This window comes from Planococcus citri, chromosome 1, assembly GCF_950023065.1.
Source record: "Planococcus citri chromosome 1, ihPlaCitr1.1, whole genome shotgun sequence".
Taxonomy (NCBI): domain Eukaryota; kingdom Metazoa; phylum Arthropoda; class Insecta; order Hemiptera; family Pseudococcidae; genus Planococcus; species Planococcus citri.
The window spans coordinates 90,526,051-90,543,619 of record NC_088677.1 but is presented as its reverse complement, the minus strand read 5'-3'; the positions used below and the strand labels follow the sequence as shown (position 1 = coordinate 90,543,619).

Here is a 17,569-nt window from a genome sequence, read left to right as displayed (position 1 = left end):
CGTCTAATTTGTCGTTTCCACGTATTACTTTTCAAATATAGGAGCCTTTGATGTGCACCGCCCTACGTAGGTAGACTTGATGCAAGTACTCGATGGACGTGGTATGGTAACGAAAGCGAGCAGGCAAATGCAAATTTAAAATGCATTATAACGTTCAAATGATAGCCGAAAATATGTAGAGAAAAACGCGGTTGTATTTTCGGATTCAAAAACTTGTACCTATCCCATTATCATCAAAATACATAAATACGCTCGATACGATTGAAACATGTTTCAAAATGGAGTAGGTAGCTACTAGCTAGGTACCTACGCATAAACAAATAAAAAATGACCCGTATATTTTGAATTGAAAAAAAAAATTGTAGATATCCTACGACGGTATAGTGCGTTGCGTATGTTACGTTACGTATATATTATGCACATTGTACTCGTACATACATATTACAAATATATACGTCGTACTAATAATACGTAGCCTAAACGTAGTCGTTCATCGTAGACAATTACGAAGCGAACTCGAACTCGAACTGGAAATCGATACGATGGTCGCCATCGAGTCTGCTAGCTACAGCTACTGCTACTACTGGCGTCAAAATTATTCGATGTACCCAGCATCGTCATAATTTCGTATTGGCGCGTCCCGTCCACGTATACTGTGGTTCGCGTATCTTCGCACATCATTCTGTACGAGTACGAGTACGAGTATGTCCGCATATCGGATGCGAATCTACGCGACATGTCGCCAGCTTCTCGTGCCAATATCCATATCGCAACCGCGAGCATACGTTTACGTACGAGTATAATCGCGTTTCCAGTATTACTCGTAGTTCTGTATTTAGAAATCCCAAGTCTGCTCGTGTGGCTGTATTAGCGGAAGAAAAACTGCAAACCAGGCTTCGCAAGTCAACCAAAAACACACAACGAAAATGGTAAGTTGGCGCAAATCTAGTCGCTTCGAGCGCCTAAAAAGTTGCGATTATGCGAAATTTGTTACACGACGGTTAGAGTGATTACGCGGTCACTCGAGCTAGGCGCAATAATACTCGCTTTTTAAAAACTGACTCGTATTTTATAGGCTTCGCAAATTCGAGATACATATACTTACTTACGAGACAAGTTTGGAAAAAATCATCTCGACTTTTTAAAATTGGTCAAAAGTATTAGGACGTAATGACCTAATTAACAAAAAATTTACACCACCGCTTTCCTAAACATATTCCCAGTTTTAAATTTGGAATACGAAATTTTCAAGCAGAAAAGTATTTTCAAAATACGAATTCGAACAAAAATACGTAAGCGATTGGCGGAAATCGGAAACCTCGTTTCCTCTAGAACTGGACGATTTCCCCCGAAACAGGTTGGCTAGGAGCTGAAGCGAAAAAATCACGATTTTTTTCGAAAACGTGCCCTCTTTGAGAACCCATCATCCTCCGAAGCTAAAATGTTTACCGCGTGACATTCAAATTCGAAACAAAGGTCTCCCTTTTAATTTGTTCAAATCAACGCGCGGATGGAACGACGATACTACGTACGAAAAAAAATCGACGAGAAATGTCATTTTTGTGATTTTCCAAGCTTCAAGTTGGGTAGGTAGAGTTGAGACTGAAGTGCAGCACCGTGCACAGGTTACATCGCGTACGGATATGCATTACGAAGAAGGAAGGTGGAAAGGGGTACAAGTTTGATAGCTGACGCGACGCTGTAGGTAACGAAAACCGTACTTATTTGCGTATTTCTTTGCCACAGGTGCCCAAGATTTACTGGATCACGTGGTTGAGTCTATACGGATATCTGTCGAGCGGAGCGTTGGCGTTGGCGCTGACTCAGGCACATTCGCAAATGCGGACGCAGATGCTGGCAAATAGTAAGACGTGTCCGACGGCGTGCCGCTGCTACCAAGAGTCGGGCGTGTACTCGATATTTTGCGCCGGATCCGGCCTCGGCGAGATTCCCAATTCGTTCGACTTGTACGCGCAGATTTTCAACTTTAGCGGTAACCGATTGGCCAGCGTCGAGAACGACGCTTTTCGCAACGCGTACTTCGGCGGCGTGGAAATTGTGGACTTGAGCGGCAACCGCATCAGAAGGCTGTCGTCGAACGCTTTCGCGAATTTGAAAAATCTGCTGGAAATCGACCTGTCCGACAACGAAATCGGCGCTGTTCGCGGCAAGCTGTTCAGAAACAATCGCTTCGTCAACACGATACGACTACGCGGAAATCCGATAGAAAAGCTAGGCGAGCGCGCTTTTCCATTCTCCGTCTACGTAAAAACTTTGGACTTTGAAGGTTGCAAACTGAAGCACATACACCGGTACGCGTTCCACAGTACGCCGCTGTTGCAAAACTTGAACTTGAAAAACAACGCTCTCAAGTCGCCTCCTATGACGGCGCTGCGTTTGCCGCAGCTACGTACGCTGCAGCTGGACGGCAATCCGTGGAGATGCGACGCCGATCTGTGGCGCGTACTCAAATGGTTGCAAAAACGACGGCGACGACGAGCCATCGACGGGGACGATGGCGGCGGCGGCGGCGGCGGCGGCGGCGGCGGCTCCGGTAACGCTCTCGTCGTTGGATCCGGATCCCAATCGCAGCCGCAGTCGCAGTCGCAGCCGCAGTCTCTGTTGTGCGTATTCGGCGAAACGGAAAACGCCGTACTCTGGGACACCATGGAGGCGGGTAATTTCGAAAAATTTCGCACGCTACAGCAACAGCAGCGGCAGCTGCAACGTCGAAATAAAAGAGCGATAAGCGCGGAGCGCGCTAAAACGAACGCTATTCGCCATCAGAAGACGGTGAGCGCGGAGCGCGCCAACGATGTCGATTGGAATTGGATGACGGTCGACAACTTCGAACAATGGAATTTTACGATTCCGATTCCGGTGCACTGCGCCCAACACCACGAATACTCGCCGACCAGATTCCTCAAAAATCGCTATAAACCTAAAGCGATCTCGGTGACGGCGCCAGCGGCCGCCGCCAACGTCGTTGCAACAGCAACAGCGGCCGCGGCAAAGGTGGCTCCAGCGCCACCGCCACCAGCGTCGTCGGCGGCGGCTGCCTCCGTGTCGGCGCATCATTCGCCGTCGCATTTTATTCGCAACAGCAACGCTCAAATCTCACGTAACTACGTCGAACGTCCTCGGCAGTCTGGAAACGTAGCCTCCGGTTCAGGTTCAGTTTCGGGTTCGGGTATATTTTCGAGTAAATTTCAGAAAAACTCGGACGCCAACTCCAACACAAACACCAACACCAACACCAACATCTACGTGCCGGATTTGGGCAAACTTTCCGATTTAGAGCGACAATACCTGTCGCGAATCGCGGCAGTAGCCGCCGAAATCGAGCGGCAGCGCACAGCTCGGATCGACGAAATCGCTTCGACGACGCAGACGTCCGGGCGAGATGCGTACGATAACAATGTCGGTGCGGAAGCCGGCACCGGCACCGGCACCGGCACCGGCACCGGTGACGACAATGGCGAAACTTTCATCGAACGACATCACGTCATTATACTGGGCACCGAAGCGGTGTTGATCGCCATTCTGCTGACCATTTTATACCGGCTATGGAAGGAAAACCATAAACGTGTCGGCTGCAATCTCATCCAAACCACCGCCGTCCATTGTCCGCTGAACAACGGCGATGCCGGCGTCAGCGCCGGTGGCGTTCCGTGCAAAAGCTACGACACACAAACCAGCGGCTACAAAAGGTAAGCAATAAGCATCCAACTTGACCTACTCGTACGTCATCGTCAATATTCAGTTATTCACCTACCGACTACTGATTTCAGGTATTCCCTTTCGGACGAAGAATATTCCAATATTCGTAACGGTGCCGGTGCCGGTGTCGGCGGAGCTGACGAAGCGAAATACGACGCGGAAAGCGGTTATCTCTCGTATCACAGGTACAACAGCATCGAAGGCGAAAACCCCAGCAACGCCCATAACGACGCATCGGGAGGCGGCGTCGGCGCTGGTGGAGGCGTCGATGGTGCGTCGTTGTTTCGGCGATATCAGCAGCAGCGAAATGAAATCAGCGACGATTCGGCCGAAGAAGGCAACGACAGCGGCTGCGGCAACCGTCCGCCGCGTGCTGTTTCGCGACATGGCCGAGCACACAAACACGAATTGCAATCTACGAGTAACTCGTGTACGGCCAATACGCGCCGCATACGATACGGCCAGTCTCATCCCAGCTTCAGCGGTACCGGCGGCAGTCGCGGCGGCCACAACGACGACGAAGAGTAATCGCTAATCGACAATGGTCAATCGTCAATCGACAATCGTAACGAATCTTACACGATAAGACGTAATAATCGATTGATTTTTCTCAATATTGCAAACGTTCCGTACGACGTTAACCTTATTTACGTACCTGTACCTAGACCTACCAGCTACCTACTACTGTTTTTTGCGGTGTAAAATGAATACGCGTAGATCGACAAATTTTTCGCGAGAAATGGTCAAGGGGTTGAGGTAAAACCGAGCAAATAGCAATATGTACTACGCGGTGACGTAACTTACCATACTATTGACACGCCTACAGCAACAATCGACAATGACAACGACAATACAATAATACCCCTGTATCTGTACCTTACCTACCTGTACCTACCTACCTACCTACCTACCTACCTACCTACCTACAATCCTACATAGTATGTTTCAATTATTCGATGTTTGTTTTTTTATGTATCTACTATTTCAATATGCATTGGTTATCAATAAAAATATTGTTGAATAATTACAACACGTAGAATTTGTAGATTGGTGAAAAATTTTGAAAACAAACTGTTTCCTCAACGCAGCAGTTTTGGTGTATGTAATCGATGGTGATAGATAAGATAAGGTAAAGAGGAGGGAGTAAAAAATGCGAATTTGAATTTTTACAACCGACGGTTAATATGTAATCGTACCTCGCGCAAAGTTTTTCAAAAATCCGACACAAAAGCTCGATTTTATAGAAATCGTCGCGGAGTTTATAAATCGGTTTGTCATTTTTCCTACTGCTATCTTATTAGTGTAATACTAGACAGAAATTATCAACGTCTGTTTCTGCCATTTTAAATCCGAAATTTTCTCGATTATTTCCGAGGAAAAAATTTAAATTCGTCGTTTACAAACAAACATTCCAACGTAAAAGGCCCGAGTTTTGGTTCGCAGTTTGCACCACATTTTCGACCACTCAAATTCACCGGTGATATTTCGAATCATTCCGAAGCCTCCGCCGCATTTTTTGCTGATTTTCTAATTTCGAAAACATCGTCGTAAAGGCACCGAACTGAAGTTCACCACCAATAAACTCGGAATAACTGTCTTAGCGATCACCTCTCGACCAATTTTGAGCACTCAAAATTTGTTTCTGCGGTTCGAATTCGACATTTTTGAAGAAAAAAAAAACGTTTTATGCAAACTGAAGCCGAAATTTAATTTCTAGACAATGTGCAATTTCTCGAATCGATCAGCGATGGTTTTTTGCTATTCTGGAGTTTTCAATGTCGAATCGTCGCTTTCATTTCTTTTGAATGTAACCGCTCGAAAACGTTACGAGTCGATTCGAGAGTAGAAAATAGGGCATGAGCCAAATTTCGGCTTTCTATCTAAATTTTACCTTAATTTTCAGGTTTTTATCGCGGAAAATTACCAAATTTGAATTCAGTATTTTAAAATCAGAAAATCAGTACCTATCTGAAATTAGTTCCGACGACACGATCCGTAGGTACTAGGTAGTAGGTTAAGTACTTTTGAATCCGTTCTCAATTTTTTTACGATCCAAAAGTGATCGGATCGAGAGTCAACGTTGCGACGAAGGTTTCAGAAATTTTCTTTCTAATCACGATCGAACGACTACACTACGTAAACATTACACGAATAGCTGAACTGACTTACGTAAATTCGAATCGTTGTTTCGGAGAAATCGCAGAAATTGTCTTCGGCGCGGGCGCGGTGATCAAAAAATTCACTTCTGGCACAAGGTTCTCGTATCGCTGTAAAGTGCAAACATAAAAACAGGCAGATTAGTGCGTTGGCAGTCGTTTGCTTTTCTTCTTTAGGTGGGTAACGTATACCTACCAATCCTATAGGAAAAAATTTGAGAGTACTATAATTACTACTATACGTATACATGAAAATTGCCTAGCACGATTAACCCCCTATTAGGATAGGTAGAGGTACCTGCATACATATAATGATAGCGCCGCATAAATGGTTGTTGGACTGAAGTGAAGACATTCCACCAGTCATATAGTCCGGCATATGACAATAGGAGAAATTGCACCACCCCCCCGCCGATCCTCCGGGACAGCTTTTTTCTTAAAGGGGACATCCTAAGGAACATTTTAAAGCAAACTTGTCCTGACCGGTCAGCCGAAATCGCAGATTTTGCGTTTCAACATATGGACTTGCATGAAATTTTTCAAACTTTACGAACGTAGATCGAAAGATCATGTCAAAATTTATCACCTGTCAAAATTTCAAGTGCTAAAGTGCGTTTTTCGATTTTTGGTGAATTTTTGAAAATCCAATTTAGGCCAAAAATGAGGGAAAAAATCAAAATTTTACCAAATCGACCTAGAATGCTGAAATTTGGGGTATACCCTATTTTCGACATGCCAAATCGACTGGAAACTGTTTCAATCCGTTTTGAGCAGTTCTGGAGCCTCCAGCAGATTTTTGAAACTCGAAATTCCCACAAAATTTCATCAAACGGAGATGGAAAGTCACAATTTACTCTGCAAAGTAATTCCAATACACTACAAAGTCAACTGAAGGTGGATTTCAAGTCGTTTAGGAGCCTCCAGCAACTTCTTGAAAATTACTGTAGCCTCCGGTAGATTTTTGAAACTTGAAATTTCCCCAAAATTTCATCAAGCGGAGATGGAAAGCCGAAATTTACTCTGCAAACTAATTCCAATACACTACGAACTACGAAGTCAACTGCAGAAGGATTTCAAGTCGTTTTGGAGCCTCCAGCAACTTTTTGAAAATTACCGAAGCCTCCAGTAGATTTTTGAAACTTGAAATTTCATCAAGCGGAGATGGAAAGTCGAAATTTACTTTGCACTCCAAGTTTGACACCCTCTGAAGACGACTTCAAGTGGGTGTAAGTCATTTCGGAGCCTCCAGCGACTTTTTGAACATTATTGGAGCCTCCAGCAGATTTTTGAAACTTGATTGGAGCCTCCGGTAGATTTTTGAAACTTGATATCTCTCAAAATTTCATCAAATGCAGATGGAGATACGAAATTAATTCTGCAAACTAATTTCAATACGCTACGAAGTCGGCTTCCGGAGGAATGCAAGTCGTTATGGAGCCTCCAGCGACAGTTTGAAAATTATTGGAGCCTCCAGTAGATTTTTGAAACTTGATATCTTACAAAATTTCATCAAAGGCAGATGGAGAGACGAAATTCATTCTGCAAACTACATAATTTCAATACGCTACGAAGTCGGCTTCCGGAGGAATTCAAGTCGTTATGGAGCCTCCAGCGACTTTTTGAAACGCTGTATTGCGTTTTTAGGAAAATTTAAATTTAAAAAGTAGCTATAGAAGCTTAAAAACTATTTGAAACCAGCATGTAGTCGAATTCATGTCGTATTGAAATTAGTTTGCGAAGTAAATTTCGGTTTTCCATTACCGTTTGATGAAATTTTGGAAGTTTCAAAAATCTACCGGAGGCTCCAGTAATTTTCAAAAAGTCGCTGTAGGCTCCAAAACGACTTGAAATTCATCTGCAGTACTTCGTAGCATATATTGAAATTAGTTTTCAGAATAAATTTCAGCTTTAGAACTTCAATTTGATGGAATTTTGTGGGAATTTCGAGTTTCAAAAATCTGGTGGGGGCTCCAGAACTGCTAAAAACGGGTTGAAACCGTTTCCAATCGATTTGGCATGTCGAAAATAGGGTATACCCCAAATTTCAGCTTTCTTGGTCAATTTGGTAAAATTTTGATGTTTTCCCTCATTTTTGGCCTAAATTTGATTTTCAAAAATTCACCAAAAATCAAAAAACGCACTTTAGCACTTGAAATTTTGACAGGTGATGAATTTTTGCATGATCTTTCGATCTACGTTTGTAAAGTTTGAAAAATTTCGTGCAAGTCCTACGTTGAAACGCGAAATCTGCGATTTCGGCTGACCTGTCAATTAAAATGGCCGCCATTTTGTAAGTAAGGCCAACTTTTTTTTAGGCAAGTTTGCTTTAAAATGTTCCTTAGGATGTCCCCTTTAAGAAAAAAGTTGTCCCGGAGGATCGGCGGGGGGGGGATGCAATTACTCCTATTGTCATACGCCGGACTAATGCATATCTCCGTATTTCACGTTGAAAATCCTACATTTTTGTCGTCGATTCGTTTTCCTTCTTTTAGCCGCGTGTTTTTTTTTTAATATTCTCGCAGTATTCAACACGATTTTGCTTTCAAATTGAAGACTATTTGTTAGTGGATTTTTTTCGAGCTGAGAAGACGTTCAGTGACTCGTCGAGAAACGCCTTAATGGCAATTTCTCCGAAGGGTGAACTTTCTTCGGGGAACTCGATATTTTGGCGCACCCTGTCTGTATCGTGTATACAGACCATACAACGGGTAGGTGTTTTTAGAATCTATGGGCGATACGATTAGGAAAATTCAACGTATCGTAGCTGGTACTTATGTGAAAAAGGCCAAACTGTATTAAAGCAACTTTTCGATGGATAGATTAAAACCAAATAAAAATATTGCATTTTGAAAAACTCCTAATGTGCATGATTGCAATCTCAGGAATACAAAAATCAGTAAGTAAGTAAACAACGAGATGAATGAAAAATTTTGAATTTCTTTGAAAATGCGAATATACGTACGAGTTGATGAGTACATACGATACGACGTGTAAGACGTAACCTATGTGTACACGATAGCCTATACCGATGAACTGACAAACGTATTCGATCAATTCGAACGATGCGTGGAATTTTGACAGGCTAATCTAAAAAAAGAATTAGGTACCTAGCTTCCTACTTGCATAAGTACCTACCTAACTAAGTAACCGCGGTATTCGCCAACAATTCGTCATTCGATTAAGCACTTGGCGAAGTGTGTGCGGAGATTCGCGAGTACTCGCGCGAGCAGAAATAATGTAGGTGTCCGTGGCCGTATACGTATAGTGTACAAGTACTGTAGTACGATAGTTTTCCTTTACTCATACCTACTCGCGCCGATTTGTCAGCCAGTCCACCTTTCGGCGCGATTTATTTATGTACGTTGCAACGACCTATCTTGGTGAAAACTTATCAAAATTGTAATCGTAATCGTAATGGTAATCGCAATGGCGCGCGTGAAAACGAAAGGTGCGCTAATCGTGATCCGATGAGGATCGTTGAAAGCGCGTGTGCCGAATGCCGAATGTCGAATGCCGATTATCGAAAAAACAATACCAACTCGTGGTACCAAACCAATAGAAAAATACATATTATAAAGTCGACATAAGCGTGGATAGAGGACGGACGAGTAATTAGCGCGCAAACCTATTAGTATACCTATACCTACAGTGTAGTATAGGAATATGTAGATGTTATAATATGGAACATTATTGCTGAACGTAGGTATGACTTACGCGTATTATATTTGTACGAGTACATACCGCAAACGTATGTCTATGTGGACGTAGACACTCGAATGTGTAAATGAATGTTAATGTTCGTAAATGTAAAGAGCTAAAGAGGTGCCTAAACCTATAACCTAACAAGACGTAACAACACCGTACGCTCGCAAACGCAACTCGTGTGAAAGGTTTCGCCTTCGCGATAAGATGAGATGATGCGGGCGGCGGCGGCAGTGCGGAGTGTCGATAATAACACCGCCGCTACGCTACGTACGATTTTAAAATAATCAAATCTATCTAACCTACCGCCAATCCTACAAGTATTTATCATTTTACGTACCTCTACCTCTACCTACAGCTTCAGCTTCAGCTATAGACAGAGCCACGCGTAGGTACAGGTACGTAGCTTTTTTTCGTTTTCGTCTTTTATGCTGCAGCTCGAGTTGGCATATCAGTAATCACTAATCAGCATCGAGACAAGAGTACAGCTAGAGCTACAGCTAGAGCTACAGATACAGAGATATTCGAACACATTACAAGACGTATAAAACCGTACGCAGTGCACTATCGCGTAAACGCATTGTTCGCTCGTCGTAAAATCATAGACTCGCGTCGTATTAAGGCTGATCGCGCTGGTGCTCAACGCTTGTGCTCGTCGTGCTCGTAATTTCAATCGTACAACAATTTAACGTCGCCGAAAGCTCTTTCGAAATTCGTTCCCGTATTCCGGCATTCGTAGCAGCGCGTAAGACTTGTTTTTAGCAGAAAAATATGGACGAAACAGCGGTCACAACGGCGACGGCGACAGCGACAGCGACAGCGACCACAAACACCGATGCGAAAAAAGTAAGCAAATTAAATCGAGTCAACCGTGTAATTATGTATGTACATAGTACCTAGCATAGCACCTACTACCTAGTACCTACCTACCTACATTCGAAAGGTTTTATTCACATAGTGTGGTCTCTCAGTCTGAACGCTAATAAGTGTTCGTTTTCGTTTTAGTAAGGTACCGTAGGTACAAAGTAGACTAGGTAGTTTTTTGGAAATTGTAGGTAAAGATGAAATTCAACATTCCGTGGATGGAAATTTCCCATTCGATGGTACCGAAGGTTAATCGCTCGTCATTGCGTAAGTCTGAAATACGAGTATGTAACACCAACGGCAAACACATTAGTCAGCTATTGAGCCTACTTGTACTCGTACATACGCTGCAAATGTTCAGATTTCACTCTAGACAAGGAAAACAGTCTGTTTCCTTTCGACTGAATAGTGAATACCTTTCAAATGAGTGACGACAAAAGCTAAAGTAGATATACACAAAAATTGGTCGAATATTGCGAATCACAGACAGTACTCTCTAAATTTGAAACAGTGAAATTTCACTGTTTCAAATTTAGAGAGTATTTAGTATTGTCTACATACATAAAACTACATAGTAAGACATCTAAAATGTAGGTACTGAAGATATTAGGGAGTGGGATGTAATGCTACGCTATCGCCGCATACATTCTCATTACACACACACACACACACCAAACCATTTTCTAGACAGTTGTTGCGAACATGGTAGACATGCGGCAGTGTAGAACTTGACTAGTACATATGCGGCAATTTTTTGTGAAATCTCGATTAGAATAAACTAATAAAGTCGATACCTAAATTAGCACTTTGAAGAAGATTTTTCCAAAATTCCTCGGCCAAATCGAAAAAAATTGATAGGAACTGGAATTTTTATCAAAATTTCTCACTTTCACAAAAATTCAACGAGCAATTTTTTTCAATCAACTTATCCGGCTAAATTTTGTAAACATTTTTTCGCCAGGATATTAATTCGTATCATTTTAATGGAAATTTCTAATAAATAAAAAATAAACCGGTAGTGTGAAGTTTTAACGAAAATAAAACTCAACTACCAAGGATAAGGTTTACTTATGTAGGTACTAGAATACTTATTATTCATTAGGTATTAATTAACAAAATTTGCATGCCAAGAAACTTTATCGCATACTGAACATTAGGTAGGTAAATACGTTGGAATAATTATGATAAAACAATGAAATTGAAACAAAAATATGAAAAACAATAACTATTCGTAAATGAGACTGGCTAGTGAAAAACAAAAAAACTTATCACTGACGAGTGATAATTCACAAATCGGTCATAGTTTACGAATCTTGGATGGACGCAAATACGCCAATACGCCGATACGCCGATACACAGTAAGAAAATTTGCCCTCCGTAATCTTATTTCGTGTACGATTAGCCGAACGTACCTAAATTTACCTAAAAATACCGCTTCTGAAGGAGTAGCGATATACGAGTAGATCGAATGTACCTACCTACTCGTATTTTCTATCTGCAAACCTGTAGAATATCGCTCTCGCTCGGTAACATATACGTAATGTAACGATAAGTATACTCGTACTCGTACTCGTACTTGTAGTAGCAGTAGCAGCGAATGCGAATGCGAATACGTATCTCGTAGGTATAGTGTTATGTATTTATGTACCTACGTAATTTGTTTCAGATAAAAGCCAACAAAGTGAAATTTGGTCCGATCGAAATAGATTTCGTGCCGTTCGATACGCCTTTGAAAGAACATTTGCAAACGCTATCGGTAGCTTTGAATTTAACGTTGACGATATGCGGAACGACCATCGCGCCGCTTCTTTTGCTTTACGTATTTTTCTACACGCGTTTCTGGTGGTTGGTTCCTCTGTACGTGGCGTGGGTGTATTACGATAGAGAAACCGGCTTCAAAGGTGGCAGAAAGTAAGTGACCACTGATAGGTGTTGGGTTTAGCTACGAGTGTCGAGTACGTAGGTAAGTACTCGTATAAACTATAAACTGACTGTTTTGTGCCGTGCAGGTGGAATTGGTACCGACGTAACGTGATTTTCGACTACTTTCGCGACTATTTCCCGTCAAAGTTGATAAAAACGCAAGATTTGGCGACCGATACGAACTACCTGTTCGTGGTTTATCCTCACGGCGTGCTATCCTACAGTACGCTGGCTGTTTTCGGCTCCGAAGCGAATCGTATCGAAAGCGAAGCGTTTCCCGGCTTAGATTTCAGAATCGTAACGTTAGATATAAATTTCTACTGTCCCATAACCAGGGAATACTTCTTATCGATGGGTAAGATGACGTGTATTGTGTACCGTTTGATATCTGCGTAGATGTGTAATGCGTAATGTGTATGTGTATGTATATTACTTTCGACAGGAGCCATCGGTGCGACAGAATCCAGCATCAGATACGTGCTGAGTTCGGAGCCGTCCAAAGCTGTAGTGTTGATAGCCGGAGGTGCCGCCGAAGCGCAACTCGCCGCCCCCGGTAACACATACCGCATCGTCGCTGCCCGCAGAAAAGGCTTCGTTCGTTTAGCATTGAAAACCGGGTAACTAAAGGCATACTCGTATCTTATCGCAAGTACTACTCGTACATACACGAATTCGACCACGTGCTAATGCGAACCACTTTTCTTTTCTTTTCTTTTCTTTTTTTTTTTCGCTGTGATTTTTAGCGCTTCGCTAGTTCCGGTATTTTCGTTCGGCGAAAACAACATCTACGCGCAGTACCAATCGGAATGGTTAACCAAAATGCAGCTGATGTTTAAAAAACTCACCGGCATATATCCGGTGGTGCCCAGAGGCCGAGGAATTTTACAGTACACTTTCGGAATTTTACCAAATAGGCATCCGATCAATACAGTCGGTAAGTACGAGTAACGAGTAGCAAAGTCCGAATACGCGTATAGTAAACAGAGTTCACACTACAAATACATACCTACTCGTACTTCTATCCAACACCAGCCGCTCGTACAGAATTCGTACAAAGGACATTTCTAAAGGGCATCGAGGTCTCTTAACCTATGTAGGACGTAGGTGTAGGTAGCTTCTGTACGCTTTCTCCCAAGTGTCATCGCGTCAGTTTGTTCATGTATTGATCGAGATCTATATTGCTCGAGTAAATTTGGTATTTGTCAACTTGGTTAGTGGTTAGGGTTACCTGCGTAGTTCATAATGAGGTCTAATATACGTATGTACATTGTACACACGTTAGGATGACTCGTATTTATACGTACATACGTAGGTATTTGTGATTTTTTTTTGTTTGCAATTTTACCTATTCTTCTAGATTTCCCAAGTTGTTTATTTTTATGGGGAAAAAATTCCTGAAATGCATTCCTCCCTCCCTCTTCCCATACCACTTCTCGAAAAATGAGAAAACTTCCAAGTATTGAGATTTTTAAGTTTCTACATTACGCTATAATCCTTGAATTTGGTCCATTTTCATCATAAAAAAACCATTCGATAGATTTGAAAAATTGTAACTAAAGCCACTGCTCGGTCAAATTAGAAAAATCAAAAAAGTAGACATTTTCACGATTTTACATTATAATAAGTATAGTATGTACCATTGTTGTACCTAATTATTTTTAACTTCGAACTAGGTGCATTTTGCACATCAAACAAGCATTGTGTACCAGTTTTGGTCGCTTTACATACAATGGAAAAAAAACCTGTAATTCGAGCCCTGACTCGAGAAATGAGAAAACAGAAAGCGGACATTTTCATGTTTTCAGCTTCTAATTTTGGGATTTTCGACTTCCCATCCATTCACCCTCGACGATGAAAAAGTGCAACTTGGCCCTCTCTCTACATATATTACTGAAAATGATGAAAAACGTTGCAGTTTTCCCGCTCTAGCTCTTATCCCAGCTGTTTTGGAAATCTAAAAGATAGTAGGTATGTGAGATTGAGATTCTGCTCGACCTAGGACATTGCCATCAAGATTTAGAACCACTTTCGAAGTTCAGCTGATCGTCGTTCATTTGAAGGTAAATTCGCGTGTTTGAAATAATTTCTTCTCGAATATTACGAGTTAGGTAATTATGTCAGAACGTCGAAAGATATCACTTCGGAAACTAGAAAAAAAAATGCTTTCGAGAACGAAAGTGCCGATGTTTCACCAGTTTCAAAAATTATTTATCATAATGCAAAATATTTTCAAAACACGAATACGTTAAAAAGTAGGTAAACGATAAGCAAAATTTTCGATAGCTCGATGAAACCCTGAAAGTGGACTTGAGAGTTTCGATAGTAATGGACTACCTAATGGTTTAGGTCGACGCAGAAGCTCGGGGACATCCTCACACGCACAAAAAATGGGCTGAAGCTGGAGAGAAGAAACCACGATTTTTTCGAAATGTCTTTTTTTTGAAGACTTCCATTCCTCGGAGGTACTTCCGGATTGAAAATTTAGAAAGAACTTGGCCATTTTTATTCGATTTCATCATTTTTCGTTTTGGTTTTTCCCAACTTTGGGAGGCACCATATAAAAAGGCCAACATTTTTGGACTCTCAGACTGGTTTTGACCAGAAGACAGCGGTAATTTGAAGAAAAAAAAATCAGAGAATTCGATTTTATTTCTTTTTAGGTATTTTTTCCATTTTGAGAGTCTAAGAAAATCAACTTCGTTTGCGACACTGATCGAGGTTTTTCCCTTAAAAATGGGATTATTCGCGAGGATTTTGACTCGATTAAATTTCATGAAAGAATTTTTTTCTTCATTTTTTCAACTTGGCGAGGCTTTAAGTACATAAGAGAACCAATTATTGTATGAAGCACAGGTTTTTTTTTTTTTTTTGGAAAAAGATCAATCTCGAAGAATTTAAAAGAACTAGGTGCATATTTGGAATAATTCTGACAGTAAAGAGACATTTTTTTTCTGGGGTGATCGGTACCTACGCCTTGTTTTTTTAAATTATACCTCATCGACATAAAATCCAACAACTTGAGGGGTTTGGGAGCGAAGTAGCTCCGCAACTACGTACTTAAACTAGGTAATGATAGCTTGCAAAAAGCAAAATGCACGCATACACAATACACATAGGTATACAATGTACATACTATAGTAAGTATGTGTACACTGTATACGAGTAACGTTTTTGGTTTTTTCAGTGGGCAAGCCAATTGCGGTTCCCTCAATGGAAGATCCATCGGTAAACGATATCGACCAGTACCACGCTAAATTCATTCAAGAACTGAAAACGCTTTTCGAGCAGCACAAGCACAAGTACGATGCGGCCGGCGGCAACGCCGAACTTGTCATTGTTTAAACAGGATGGACCAGCGACCACTCAGACCACTGATCGTTACCAGCTCCAGCTAAATAAACCAACTACCACCGAATAGGTAGAGGTACCTCACCTACGTAGTACGTAATGTACAGTATATCAAATAACCGCGTTCGTTTCCTTCATACTTTCGTACACCTCCTCGTTCGCGTAATGTACCGTCTTACAGTTACTCGTAATTATTGCGTTTGCGTATAAAATTTGTACCTATTGGTAGACTGTGTTCGCTCGCATTCGTAGTCAGAATGTTACCTTAATGTATTAGATTAAAATTAGATTTCGATTTCGTAGATTGTATTCGATTTATACGTATGTATGTAGATTGTAGATGTACCTCTTTCACGTACAATGTTGTAGTAATTGTGTATCTAAATCTATATGTTTACGAGTATGTACTACATATCTAGGCCTATTTACCTTAAACGTTTCTATGCAAGGGCCGCCTTTTTTGTTTTATCGTTTTTCTTTTCGTCTGTTTATTTATTCCTGTTTTATACTTTTTCATATTGTTGGTCTTATTATGCCTATTAGATAGGTAGCGTTCGTATTTTAATCGTTATCGTTATTCGTGTACATATATGTGTATTAATTGTATCTAATGGCAATTATTAAACGTATTTTTCTAAAATTTTGCATCGTCACCTACCTACCTATTTTTGCAACGTTACCTACTTACAAGGGAACCTCTTGAGGTGTTCGCCTCCGATTTGAACGAGACCGCGATTTTTGGAAAGAGCATGTTCTAAAACCCTCAAATCCAAATTTTCAGCTGTCCCAAGTTCATTTTGCGAATTTTTGAAAATTCAAAATTGACTGTTTTTGGCGATTTATGCTTTTTTTAAGAAAGTACGTACTTGATCAATAAAGATGGTCAAAATAAGTCCTAAAATTAATATTACTAATTACCCAAATCCTAATTTCACCATTTCCAGCCATTCTGGAGCCTCCAGCGCGATTTTTAAATTTCTCCAGAATTAGATATTAATTTACTCCAGAAGGCGTGAATATGAAGTTGGGCAGCTAAAAATCGAGTTGTGTGTTATACTCGATCGGTTTAACGAGTTTGTCCACATTTGAGTCGGTTTTGGGAGGGACACCTCAAGAGTGGTTTTTTGGCAAGCTTTTTTCAAATAAAAAATCCAAAAAAAATCAAAAGTTTCCCGTTTGCGATGAAATTTTCGAAATTTGCGCGAATCGATGTATTTTGAACACAAAAAACCCCCTGAGGCCGAATTACGCCATTTCCCACCGATCTGGAGCCTCCAGCGCGATTTTTCAATTTCTCCAGAATTTCGAATTTACTCCAGACGGCGTGAATATGAAATTGTGCAGCTAAAAATCGAGTTGTGTGTTATACTCGATCTGTTTAACAAGTTTATCCCCATGGTTTATCCACATTTGAGTCGGTTTTGGAAGGGACACCTCGAAGAGTGATTTTTTGACCAGTTTTTTTCAAATAAAAAATCCATGAAAAATCAAACGTTTCCCGTTTGCGATAAAATTTTCGAAATTTGTGCGAATCACTGGATTTCGAATACAACAAACCTCCCGAGGCCGACTTCCACCATTTCCAGCCACTCTGGAGCCTCCAGCGCGATTTTTAAATTTCTCCAGAATTTTGAATTTGCTCCAGACGGCGTGAATATGAAGTTGGGCAGCTAAAAATCGAGTTTTGTGTTATACTCGATCTGGTTTATCCACATTTGAGGCGGTTTTGGGAGGGACACCTCGAGAGTGGTTTTTTGATCAGTTTTTCTTTTCCAAATAAAAAATCCAAAAAATCAAGATTCCCGTTTGCGATGAAATTTTTGAAAGTTGCGCGAATCGCTGTATTTCGTCCATAA

At 41.3% G+C, this 17,569-nt stretch overlaps 3 protein-coding genes across 3 annotated transcripts in view; 2 read left to right on the top strand and 1 right to left on the bottom strand.

Annotated features, from left to right (window-relative positions):
• The window catches only part of LOC135841143 (zinc finger MIZ domain-containing protein 1-like), a 172,255-nt gene that overhangs the window by 138,872 nt on the left and 15,814 nt on the right, over positions 1–17,569 (bottom strand). Inside the window, exon 2 of the mRNA XM_065357975.1 lies at positions 5,890–5,987. The gene's annotated coding sequence lies outside the window, so the exon portion shown is untranslated. The remainder of the gene's footprint in view (positions 1–5,889; positions 5,988–17,569) is intronic.
• LOC135841196 (uncharacterized) lies at positions 126–4,750 on the top strand. Its single transcript, XM_065358039.1, has 3 exons — positions 126–929; positions 1,747–3,710; positions 3,792–4,750. Exons 1-3 carry the CDS (start codon positions 927–929, stop codon positions 4,246–4,248), a joined length of 2,424 nt encoding a protein of 807 aa, XP_065214111.1. The 5' UTR covers positions 126–926; the 3' UTR covers positions 4,249–4,750.
• Positions 9,062–16,353, top strand: LOC135841038 (2-acylglycerol O-acyltransferase 2-A-like). The gene is made up of 6 exons (XM_065357828.1): positions 9,062–10,424; positions 12,109–12,353; positions 12,452–12,720; positions 12,808–12,982; positions 13,109–13,299; positions 15,550–16,353. The coding sequence occupies exons 1-6, from the start codon at positions 10,350–10,352 to the stop codon at positions 15,705–15,707; spliced, it is 1,113 nt and encodes a 370-aa protein (XP_065213900.1). The 5' UTR covers positions 9,062–10,349; the 3' UTR covers positions 15,708–16,353.